The sequence below is a fragment of the Mytilus californianus genome, unplaced genomic scaffold, assembly GCF_021869535.1.
Source record: "Mytilus californianus isolate M0D057914Y unplaced genomic scaffold, xbMytCali1.0.p SCAF_4, whole genome shotgun sequence".
NCBI classification, from domain to species: Eukaryota; Metazoa; Mollusca; class Bivalvia; order Mytilida; family Mytilidae; genus Mytilus; species Mytilus californianus.
Window position 1 is genome coordinate 24,738,000 of NW_026262690.1, and position 13,827 is coordinate 24,751,826.

Genomic DNA, 13,827 nt, shown 5'->3' on the forward strand with positions numbered 1-13,827 from the left:
GTTTCTGTGAAATCCTATATGCTGTTTTCCTTGCTTTTTTTATGTTTTCGTTGCTGGTATTATCTACAGTTTCCTTATTGGATCCGAAACATGAATTTATCAACCATATTAACCATACTAGAAGACGAGAAAAATAGAGACAATGAAAGCCCAGATTACATACAGTGGGAAATTATATCAACAGAAATGGCATATTTGATACTGCAGTTCCTAAATTCAAATCGTAACCAGCCCATTCCCTTTAAAAAGCGCACAGAGATAACACGTTAAGCATAAAGCACAAAACCTGCACATTCCAAACAATTTGTGCCAATAGACCTTAAGATGGAGGATTGAGGATAAAGTACACTTGAGACCAAAAGTTTGGAAAGACATTTATGGGTATCAAAACGATATTTGTCTAAAAACACAGAAAACCAAAAATAGCTTTAGGTCAAATTTGCTTCATTTATAAGGTTCTAAATTCCTCAGGCAATAATTAAAGCCAGAAAAGCACTTCTGCGCACTAACTTCGTAAAGTTTTATTTTCATTAGCGTGATGCAGTTTCAGGCTTAATTTTAGTACAACTTCTTTATTCATAAAATGAATATTTACAATAAGAATAAATTTTAAAATCATCACCACTTATTACTAGGCATGATACCTCATATGTCATATGGTATTTTGACCCCTGGTGTCGATTTTCAGACATGGAATATTAACTCGCTTAAGGAAAGTTAACATCCCTTATATGTTAAATTTAACCTGGGACTTAAAGTTCACTAGCATTGATAACAGTGATACTATTACCATAGAAATGTAAACATATGATATAAAACTAACTTGGGGACAAATGGTTACCTTTGGTCATATATGGTCATACTTCTAAGTTTGTGCACTTTGCAACGTGCTGGATTGTATCAGGTTTAATGAACCCTAGTTTAAAAGTTATTTCAGTTTGAAATCTCCAAGTCTAACAGTGAACTTAAAAAGCCAAATGTGGCAGTCATACTTAAATATGAATCCATTTTGTTTTATCTTCCTTAGATATGGCATACACTACAGTAACGAATTATTTCCTCACCAGGCAATAAATATGACTTGTTTTTTATAAAATGATTTAATTCATTTGTAAATATGGTATAAGTAACAATTATAAATGCAATAAATGTCCAAATAAAATGGATCAATATAAATTACTACGAAAAAAAAAATATGAGAACTAACCATTATTGCATACATGTACATTTGTATATGAAATTGTACATCATAAAGTATATATTGACTGACTAAACATTTTACAGTAATGCATGGTTACCATAACTTTGGCTACAAATGCAGTGACATTTATCAAATCGGTAACATGTTATCAAATCAGTAGAGAATTCTTCAATCTATAAACCATGTTGTATTATTTCACTGTCTCACAAAATCTAGACATTATACACAGTATCATTGTTTGCTTCTTTTGTGTCTTTTTTTATCTTTAACTGGAAGTATTAAAACAATAGACATTAAGGCTTCAAATGTTGATGTAAACAGTGAATTCCTATGTAAAATGTTAAATGCTTCAACAAAATATACCCAAGAGTCCAAGACTATAGAAAAATCATTTCTTTGAACATAACAAATAATGATATTTAACAAAATCTGTTTAAATGAACTAATAGTGAACATAGAAAACATTAAATTCCCTCAAATAATATTAGTAATTACTACAACAAAACCAAGTTTAATTGATTCAATGTTTTTACAAAATGTATCAATATTCTGAATTCAGAGACTAAACATTCTAGATTACTTTCATTCTCTGTTTACTCATTTAAAAAATTACATAGCATCTAAAGTACTACATTGTATATGTAAATATAAAAATATATAAATATTCTCTGTTTATATGAAAAGGTTCTCTTTTTTAATCAAAATACTATAACTGTATTTTTTTTATATTCCAAAACTATTGCACAACTACATACAACAAAACAAGAAAAGAAAATGCCAATTAAAAAGTACACTAAAATTACCAGCTGCAACATATACAGCCACTTATAGAATAAAACTTTATGAAATTTGCACTGAAAAAGGAATAACATTTGTTTGTTTCAAACTATATGATACTTTCATCTTCGATCTTTTGATTTTAAATCCCAATATAAGATGTTGGTTCTATTTTTTTTAAGAGATCATAACTGTTCTGCTTAAATTTTGTTTAATATGAGCAATGAAATTATAATAATTTTTAAAACCCTTATAAATTTTTTTTTCCCAAAAATAGCAGGCTAATATCTGATGTTGAAATAAGTGGGAAGTTGACGAGGCATAATAAAGCACATGTCATATAGTAAAGCATGCTCTGCGGAAGCTGTGATTCATAGTTCCTGATAAGTATGGCACAAAAATTTCATAAATGGCTACTGCAATATCAGGTTTCCTACTATATTTTTACTTATATATGACACCTGGAAGAACACACAACATTTCAAACAACATATTGGCTCCAACCAAAGCTGTAGTACCTGTTGTATCATATGGAGGTGACACCTATAATAAAAATAAAGAAACAAGTTCAAATTCTATATTAAGCTAGGGAGTATATCAATTAGCAGTCTCTGATATTTATACAATTTTGCATGTAACTACTACAAATGGATTTGATTGATTGATTGATTGTTGGTGTGTAATGCAACTTTCAGAACTATTGTGCTGGTCAGATTTTATTGGTGGATGAAGACAACAACTATGAAAGATTTACTTGAAATCAGAAAAATATGTTGTCCTTAAATGATGGAAAGACAATATTTGTAAACAAAGACTATTTAATGTTTTTTCCCCAATTTGGGTAATCTATCATAATTATTTTTCCAACTGCTGAGATCTTAATACTGAAATGATGCATACCAATACACAAATACCTATTTTCCAATGTTTATACCAGATCAATCATAGGATTAAATCAGTCAAATTTTATCAGATTTTGCATACAAATTTAGAAGATTAGATTTAAAAAAAAAATATTTTTTTATCTCCTTTATTTTCCGAAACATTTAATATTTTGTTCAAATGAGGAACACATTTGTATAGAATCTGAAAGCATGTAAAATCAGTATACATTCTTAAAAACCCTCATAAAATCATCATTCCGTTCTTAGCAATCAATTTTTAATTAATGTGTTGATACTAGAAAGTTTCTGTTCAATTGGTATAGTAGTAATAAAATGAGCTTAATTATTTTACATAGTAATATTTCTATTTCTTTTTTCCCCAGTGGAAAATCTTAGCAAGATAATACTTTGTATAAAGCTTTACAAAGTCATGCTTATTTCAAATTTGTTTAGCCTTTTAACATTCATATATTACTCTTTTAATGCTGAATATTCAATACAGAAACTATTTCCCTGACAGAAATTGTACATCATAAAAACAGAAATTTATCTAGCAGTATGACATTGGTTTTAATAAAGTAAAAATGTTTAATTCCCTTTTGTTCATAAAGCTCCTCATTTTAATGCATCCCTGATTTCCAATTTTTTTTAAATACTCCTAGTGGAGGTAAATCCTGACAAGAACTCCAGAAGCACCAAATTTATTAAGTGATATTTTCTTTCTTAAATAAAGAGTCATTCAATATTATTTTATTTGAATTTTAATTACAATGTGTCTATGTTGCAAGCAAAATCTGTGACATAGTCATTTCTATCTGTTTTATGACCTTAACTTAGTTACCTCCACTAAATCTCCTCCAATTACATTCAAACCTCTACAACCTCTGAGAATTTCTAGACCTTGTATGACAGTTAATCCACCTACTTCTGGAGTACCTAAAACAAATAAAACCATACATTGTAAAATAACATGTACTGTACTATGTTCCTAACTTCTGGTAGTTCATTGCTTCCTTAGTTTAATGTGTTACTAATTAATGATTTGTTTCTGTTTTTACACACTTACAACTGGACCTGTTTCCCTTGGATAATTGTAGACTGGTTCTAAACTCGACAAAATTAGCAGATGCAAAGTCAAAGCATGATAAATTGAAAGTGATATATAGGCATTTTAATCAATTCTTAATGAAAAAAAAAAAACTATCTATATCTATAGTTTTTAGCTATACAAAAGATCAAATGTCATTACAAGATTTAAAAAGGTTACAGATATATACACTACACACAGATAAATTTGCTTTTTCCACTAAAATTTCATGTTCCTTCTTATGGAAACAACTCATGCAAATGGATCCCTAATTACAGGGTCAATTATGGTATTGGTAAATAGACTGAGGGAGTCAAAAATAATGTCAATACATGAATACTCAAAGTATCCAATGAATGACATTTTACTTTATCTAAGTCATAAAAACTTAACTGAAATGTCCATCCTGACAGATTATTGACATAACTATAATCATTATACTAGTTAATTCCAATGAAATTTTCTAGATATATTGTCCTCCTGAATTCCTCTTCCATTTGGTTGACTCTCCATTCAAAATACTTAAAATCATCAAACTTTGATATCATCATAAATTGACAGGCTAAACATAGTTCCACTGTGATTATAGATTAAGAGTCTCCAGATGACTAATACCATGTCAGTTTGAGGTTATGCTATACTGCAATATTCATCTCCATCTTTTAATTTTATTTCAATAAAAATTATTCATATAATTTTGTTAAATAAATCGAAGATAGTATAAATATTGAGTATTATGTCACAATTACCAAGTGTTAACTGATTGATGACAACTGAATACACAACTAAACCACTTTTGAACTAATAAAAATTTACCCTGTGATCTCAATTGACCTTAGAATTCTATCTTCTATAACTTTCAAGCCTTCATTAGGACCAAGTATTGTGTTAAGTTTCAGTTAAGATTTTGAGCTCTTTTATGCATATGATATTTTTTTTTCTATCTATGCCATTTTTATAGATTAAAGTATAATTCTGGATAGCTGCTAAATGTCAAGTGGTTATTTATTGAATGGAGATAGGTATATATTGATTCATCATCTCAACAACATACAGGGGAAAATGGAAATGTGAAAGGAGGATTATAATTCAATATATTCAACCTAGAGCACTAATACTGACCTGTTCCTGGAGCATAGCAGGGATCTAGTCCATCAATATCAAATGATATATAAACAGGCTTATCTCCCATCATTTGTCGTACCTCTTCCATCAGAGGTGTCAATGATTTATACCAACATTCATGAGCCTGCACACAGCGGAAACCCTGAAAACATAAACAAATGTCTTATTATACAGTTGTTGTTGCAAAAATGTTCTTAAATCCTACAGATACCATCTAATTGAGTGCTAAATCCTGTATGTCCTACATTTAGTTTAATTAATTTCATATATTATTTTAAAGAGTGACATAATGTATAGACTAGACACATATCATTGCAACTGTTTGGATGTCAATGGTCAAATTTGTTAGGTGAACAGCTGCACCAGAAATGCATGAGATGTCTGTTGTGTTCATAGGGAATATTGTAGAAGGCATTTTATCAGAGGTCAGTAAAATGACCCTAAAGAAAAACTTGCAGAAGATATTTTTAAGTGTATAAAATTGGCCTGAATTTTGACGGTTAATTTCCAATAACTTTAAAATGATAAATTGTAAAATTTTCAAAATTGAAAGGGAGCTTACCAGTACTTTCACAAATCCAAAAAAGAGTATACAGTTTCTTACCAAACCTTTCAAAAATTTTAACAAGATAATATTGTTTGTAGTAAATTGATCTTAGTTTGCTCCAAGTGTGTTACATGTGAAAAACTGCTTGAATCTGAAGGTTAAAGTCCCATATTTCTGGAATGACATATCATTAGAAAATCTTCAAAATCATTAGTTAGCTTACAACAATTGTGTAATTTTTCAGGTAAGTCGATCCAAGGATACTCCAGTTAGTTTGCAGCACATGAAAAGTTGACTTAAATCTGATATTTAAATGTACACTCTTGGAAGGACAACCATAAAATCTTTAAATTTTAAAGCGAGCTTACCTTTATCAATCCCAATAACAGCATAAAGTTTTGAGCAAATGAAAAACACAACAGGATTGTAAAATAGCATTGTGTCATCAGTATTCATGGTATTTGCTCATGGAGTTTTTTTTAAATGAAAGCAAGTAACCCATATGTCTTTGACACTGGTTAATGTACTGACAGACAGCATAATAAATTTACTTTAATCTTGCTAACAACAATTTAGTATTTTTATCCTCCAGAATTTAAAAAATAAAGTAAAATAAACCTGCTTTACCTGTTGTTTAGCCCAATCATAATCCGAGGTACTATAACCACTCCCCCTTAATCCAATCTGGATCACTCTTTTACCATCTAAACATCCTTCTTCTATTGCACGCCTGTCAATCAAGGTTAAAATTGTTGATATAAAATAAATACAAATGTGATCCAAGATTACAAAAGTTTGCCCTATTTAAATCATTGGCTCCATTAACTTAAAATAATAAATAGCACTCTAATCATCATAAATGGCAGAAAATAATTTGTTGAATAATTTTAATCAATATACGAAAACCATGCTCTGTTACTTTTGTAACCTTCTTTGTTAATATTTAAGCTCTAACGAGCATGTGTCACTCATCTCGATTAAAGGGCATCTTCAACAATGGCCACTCTCCAACATTATGTAGAACAGATGTGGTATGATTGCCAGTGAGATAACTATATCCACCAGAGACAAAATGACCTAGATGTTCTATAGAATGAAATATAATTCATGACTAAATCTCTTTTTTGTTGATCTTGTACTACTGATTATTTTTTCTGCTTAGTTTCTCTAAAACAAATATCGACCATTGATTTTTCCAAAAACACAAAAAGGGGTAACAATCATCATTGAAGGGCAGTAACTTATATAAGAGGAAGACTGACTATTTTGGCTATGTTGACCTATTTGCTGATCAAATCTTGCTGATCGTTTTCACTGTTTAGAATTTCTTTCTATCTTCTATACTTTTTGGCCAAAAAACAAAAAGCCGTGTTGGTTGCAGGAAAGATCATTGGAAATATTTCAACATATATATGCAACAAGATACCCCAATGCTGATTGTGGCTAAGTTTAGTTTCAGTCTGTAAGATTTTTGTAAAAGCTAACATATGATGATGATGGAAAACAGACCCCAAGTGATGAAAATAACCCATTTGGCTCTCTAGGGTACTATCTGTATGTAGAATCATCAGAGAGTTAACCATTTTAAATTTCTACATACCTAAAGGGTGTACCATGAGGTACTATCTGTATGTAGAATCATCAGAGAGTTAACCATTTTAAATTTCTACATACCTAAAGGGTGTACCATGAGGTACTATCTGTATGTAGAATCATTAGAGAGTTAACCATTTTAAATTTCTACATACCTAAACGGTGTACCATGAGGTACTATCTGTATGTAGAATCATTAGAGAGTTAACCATTTTAAATTTCTACATACCTAAACGGTGTACCATGAGGTAATATCTGTATGTAGAATCATTAGAGAGTTAACCATTTTAAATTTCTACATACCTAAAGGGTGTACCATGAGGTACTATCTGTATGTAGAATCATTAGAGAGTTAATCATTTTAAATTTCTACATACCTAAACGGTGTACCATGAGGTACTATCTGTATGTAGAATCATTAGAGAGTTAACCATTTTAAATTTCTACATACCTAAAGGGTGTACCATGAGGTACTATCTGTATGTAGAATCATTAGAGTGTTAACCATTTTAAATTTCTACATACCTAAAGGGTGTACCATGAGGTACTATCTGTATGTAGAATCATTAGAGAGTTAACCATTTTAAATTTCTACATACCTAAATGGTGTACCATGAGCAATCTTTTCACCCAACATAACATCGTTTGTATCAGAGTGAGCATCGATGTGTACCATTCCAACTGGTCCATGTTTCTCCTGTTACAGTATAAATTTTAAAAGGAAAATTAATTCCAGTTTAACATCAATAGATGACAAAAATAACTCTGAATTTCATGCATACAACCAATTTACTATCATATGAAAAATTTGGTTTTTAAATTGACTTCTTTATATATTTTTCAATAAAATCAATTTTTTTCTATTTTTAATAATTCTATACTATCCAAGGAATTTTATCATTAATCATAAATAGCATGATTCTTAGAGACTGTATTATCCACCCACCCCCCCAATTCTTTTTTATTGAATTTGATAAGCTTTCTTGTGATGTTAATTAATCAGTAATGACCTGATATGATTTAAAAATCAAAATATAGCAATAAAAAAAACAATTCAAGCCTATGCCATATCTAATATGCCTAAGAACATAAAAAATCTTGTAGTTAACACAATACCTTAATAGCCTGTAGAATAGGATAAGTCATTGTGTGATCTCCACCAAGAGCTAAAGGAATACATCCTGTATTGATGATCTTCAAAAAATGTTTTCTTATGTCTTCACATGCTTTGGGTAAATTGTATAAGTTAATGTTGACATCACCTACATCTGCAACTTGGAAAGAATCAAATGGTGATGCTCCTAAAACAGATAGAAAAAATGTTTACAATATTTAGAATCTACCATTTTACTAGCTGTATTTTAGCTTTCAGTTCTCCTACTTAATCTTCATCAAGCTTTTAACTCTGTATCCTTTTCTACCTTTTCACTTCAATTTTCCCAAAATACCTGGGGAAGAGTTGAATGCATAAATATTCAAACATAAAATCTGAATACTTTTCTCACTAGTTTTCAGGAAAAAAAATTCTTTTGAGCATTGGTTCAATGCCATTTTGAATCCCGTTTTTTTATTGGTATGTGATTTTTCAAAAATAAAAAAAATCTCATTTTCACCTTGAAATCTTCTTTTTTCAAATTCAATTCCATTCTGCTGAAGCAATTACATAAAGTCTAAAAATTTTTGGTTTTTATGTTTGATACCAAATACAAACTTATATGTATGATGTCAAACAGTTTATGTGCTAAAGACTGAATAAACATTTCATGGAATGTTCAATATTTAATGAGACGTTTTCACCAAAATAAAATGGATTGTTTCGTTCAATTGCATTAGAATGGAGATACCAGTATTGGCATTCATTAAACTTGATCAACTGTCACAAATATCCAAAAATTCAATTTGCAACAGATCAAAATACCAACATTTACATATTAGGCCAAGTTTAAAATCGGCATTAACAAAATAGTCACCAAATTTCCAGCAATTTGAAAAAGAAAATAATTAAGTTAATTCCGGCATAACACTAAAATACAGATTCCAATTGAGGCCTTACAGGTATAAATTTTAAGATTATCCTGTCACAGATACCTGATTTCATTGTTAACTTATAAATTTGGTTATTGAAAATTAAATTCAGGACAGTAAAATCTTCATGTTACCTCCTCACAAACATTGACAAAATCAAATGCAATACATTAATAAAATCTGTTAGATAATAAGCAGTAGTCAATGGAACAACTAGGGAAAAAATAAAATATTTTGGGTATTTAATACATCCCTGAAAAGTTAACAAATGTCTACTTTTAGCTTCAATGCATTTTATTGAAAATTGAAAGAATTATTTCTCTTTGCAAGATAAATGTAAAATAAGGAGATTTGGTATGATTGCTGATAAGACAACTATCCAACAGAGATCAAAGGACATGGATGTTAGTAACTAAAGGTCAGCATAAACAAGCAACAAAGAGCAAAACCCATTGTGTATAGTACTCTATAACATGTGCCAGCATTACAAAGTGTGTTTTTTTTTAATGTGTGCTTGCAAAGAGACAGTTACGCTTCTAACCTGTTGCATTGTTACATTTCCTAATTAAAGCAGATTCTGCTCTGATTTGTCTAGGTCCATATCTGGTGCCAGATCTATTGGACGTCCCAATATCCAATGGTACTCCAACAAAACATGCATGTAGGCCTGTAAGAGAAAAGGAAACATATGTAAACTTTAATTTTTAAAAATTCAAAACTCATCAACATTAATGGCTTAGTTTCAAGCAATGACCGTCTTCATTGTTACATTTATCTTTATTTTAATTCATTTTAATGACTGTTGATTGTAATTCAAATTGCTGACAATATAATGTCTTTTTTAATTTAATTGTATGTTTGTTTTTATTTTTTAATGTATAGTTGTGTTGTATATTTTTTATGTATGTTTACTCAATAATTGTCATGTTAACCAATTATCATGATAATGTTTGTTTGGGTTGCTCTCATAATATTGTCAAGACAACAGAGCGATAAGCACCTAAAAAAAACAGGTTTCACCAACCATTTTCTTTGGTAAATGGTTTTTATGTACAAAGAAAGGAATATGACAGTTGAAATTCCAGTTAGTTGAAATAGTCCAGCATTTGGTTTTGTCAGGTCTTATGGACTTCCCCCTTTTTGAATTTAACTTCAAGTTTGGTATTTTTGTTTACATATTTTCCACTCATAGTTACTACAAATGTAATATAACTAGAAATACAATAAACTTATTAGTCAAAATTATTGTATGTAAGGAGCTCATGAAAGATTTCAGGACCTCCATAATTCCAATTCAGGCTAAAGATAAGTCATTGAGGATTGAGCTTCTATCATGTCTATTTCAGGATATCCTGATATATTTGAGGACCTCAATAATTCCATTCCCGGATATCCTGAAACATTGCACGACCTCCACAAGTAATCAGTCTTTATTTCAGGAGGTCAATAAATATTTCAGGATATCCTTAACACTTATGTACCCGTACGAAATTATAAGGCGTATAACGCCTGGAAATCTGGCGTAAACCAGGCGTAAGTGGTAGTTACGTGTCCAGATCCAGGCGTAAGGGAACAGGAAACGTAAATTTGTAGACCTTACGGGCGTAGAAAATATGGTAAACCTGGCGTAAATTGAAATAAGCAAGGCGTAAATTTTCCTACGGGCGTAAAACTGTTGGTATGGCGTAAATCATAATACCCATAATGCATTGTTGATAAAGGATCATGGGATTTTTTTTTCAAAATTTGGCTCCTTGGTATTATTTTGCAAGAGTTGGACTTATGGCAGCTTTATATATTCAGGGATAATTAAGCTTGTTTTGTGCTTTTTGGAAGAATTTGAAATTGGAATTATGGAATCAAATTGATTAATGAAAATTGTGAAATAAAAGGAAAGTAATATACATGGTAAAAGATAATTATGTGAGTAACTAAGTTTTATTTTTTAACAGTAATTTTGAATTCTGAAAACCTTCATCCTTGGATGATAACATTAAAATCTTTCACATTAAGTTAAATTGCAGTATTATCATTGATATTTTGGTTCAAATGACATTAATTTAAAAAAAAAACTTAGTTAAAATGCTGGTTTTATTTCAGTAAGAATTAATTGTCATAATTCTAATTTAAACTTAAACTTATTTGAGCCAGTGTCTGTCTAATATGTATTTATCTATATAGCTTCATCAATTAATGGTTAATATTTCAAGTTTCATGTCAAAAAATGAGAAATTTAAGCAATAGTACAGAAGTTTGTATCAAATACACAAAAGTACACAGCTAGGGTAATACACTGATTTAAAATAAGTGTAGTATTATGTAAGGATATTACGCCTGCTTTTTTTATTGACCAGGCGTACTCATTTGCATATAACGCCTGGTTTTCTGTGGACCAGGCGTACTCATTTAAATATTACGCCTAATTTTACGCCTGGTTTCCGCCTCAGTTACGCTTGGTTTCCGCCTGGTTTACGCCTGGTTGACGCCTGGACATGCATTCCCTAAACACTACAATGACGCCCTGATAAAGTATGATTTCTACGCCTGGTTTCCGTGTCATTTACGGGCGTCCCATTTCGTACAGGTAGCTTCATAATATAGATTTAAGGACCTCAACAATCTAATTTCAGGATATTAAAGGTAGCAGGGTGTCCAAAATGTTTGATGATAGATTTTCTTAAACTTCTGTAGAAGAAACTTGATTTTTCCATATTGAGGAAACATTAAACGATAGAATTGCATTTCAGAAATACTCATTAAATTTTAAATACACTTAACGGCACTTAATTTTTTTGATATAGTAGTTTAATCTTAAAACTTCAAGTTTTAGTTGTTTCTGTTGTATATTTGAATGATGCTTGGTAAAATATTTTTGCTACATGCCTAGAAGGGATGCTCAGAAAAAGACACCTGATCAACCTTAAATGTTTATTCCCAAAATTTGTAAGAACTCCATGATTCCATTTCAGGACATCCTTAAATAAAAGAGAGTCAAAAGATACCAAAGGGACATTCAAACTCATAAGTTGAATATAAACTGACAATGCCATGGCTATAAAAGAAAAAGACCAACAGACAAACAACAGTATACATGTATACAAAACACAACATAGAAAACCAAAGACTGAGCAACAGGAACCCCACCAAAAACCAGGGGTGTGATTTCAGGAGCTCCGAAAGGGTAAGCAAATACTGCTCCAAATGTGGCACCTGTCGTGTTGCTCATGTTAGTACAAACCCAGTGATAAGTCTAATTCAGTAGGTCACATTCAGGGTCAAAAGGGGATTGTGGTTACAACAATTGGAACATATCCATTGCCATCTGTCATTATGGTCAACCAATTCAATTTTAATGGTTTTTATGTACCTATGCAGGTATTTATTAGGTAAATACATGTGTATATTAAAGAAAATACATATGCATGATATATCTTATAGTTGAAAAAAAAATATATCTCTGAGCAATGATTAGCTTTTCATTGACATTGTTACATTTGATTTGAATTTTTATTAAATTTAATGACTGTTGATCATGAGTGCATGTAATTGAAAATGTTAATTAGATATAATTAATATGTCTATGATACCATTGATTGCTGTGTGAGTGAGCAGGTGAGTGTATCAATTTTCCTTGGGGTTTTAATTATGAAAATAACATTTTTGTGAGGTTTCATTTAAAATATAAATATAAGAGGAACTTAAGGGTATTAAATTTTAATAGATATCATATTTTTCAAACATAGTCATACCAGAGACATATACTACTGTATTATATGTCTCTGGTCATACCATTATAAAAGCTTGAGGACTGTTAAATGACATTAATTTAGTTCTATATCACACTCATTGGTATAAAAAAAGTGTGAAATTGTGTCTGAATTACTTTGTTTTCCAGTAGACTTCAGTTCAAAATACAAAAAGAAATATAATTATCTGGCAGCAGCTATACAACAAAAATTTATATATTGTATTTTCAGTGTGCAAAACACATTTACGTTTGACCCTTTATTGAAATTTTCGACACATTTTAACTTTGGGCAATACATACGCTATTCATATAATACATTGACAACGTATGTGTGTTCCGGCTAACAGAAATTCCACTGGAAACTTTGTTCTAAACAATGTCATAATATCTGTTCCTGGAACAAATATTATATACCCTTAATCCTTAAGGAACAAATACTGGTAATATTTTTTCCAGTGGAAATAATATTACAGAATATCTCTTCCACTTGGAACTTATATTATGAAGGAACTTCTATTTCGTGACACTATTACACCACTATACAACATGAAATCATTTAAAATCCAAATCGGGGCGAATGGACCCAGGGCGAACGCGTTAGGGCGAACGTGATTAATGGCGAAGGAACCCGATTCATCATCTTCCACGATTTATACCATTTGCTGTTTCCTGCACTGGCAGTCGCATCATGGATGCAATTCCTCCTGCTCTGGCCATACTGTGACCGGAGAGAGGTTCGTTGAATTGGCTTGAACGCTTGCATGTTGAAAATAGACGCGAATTTACTCTCAGAGCAGAAACCAATGGCCTAATTTTTAACCCCATGTTAACTGTTAACTA

General features: G+C 30.7%; 1 protein-coding gene across 1 annotated transcript; it reads right to left on the reverse strand.

The window, feature by feature from the left end:
• Positions 1–1,084: 1,084 nt before the first annotated feature.
• LOC127737760 (agmatinase, mitochondrial-like) lies at positions 1,085–13,825 on the reverse strand. The gene is made up of 8 exons (XM_052248663.1): positions 13,644–13,825; positions 9,781–9,906; positions 8,331–8,515; positions 7,814–7,911; positions 6,249–6,351; positions 5,072–5,216; positions 3,704–3,798; positions 1,085–2,521 (listed from the first exon to the last, which is right to left on the reverse strand). The coding sequence occupies exons 1-8, from the start codon at positions 13,810–13,812 to the stop codon at positions 2,423–2,425; spliced, it is 1,020 nt and encodes a 339-aa protein (XP_052104623.1). The 5' UTR covers positions 13,813–13,825; the 3' UTR covers positions 1,085–2,422.
• Positions 13,826–13,827: the final 2 nt, after the last annotated feature.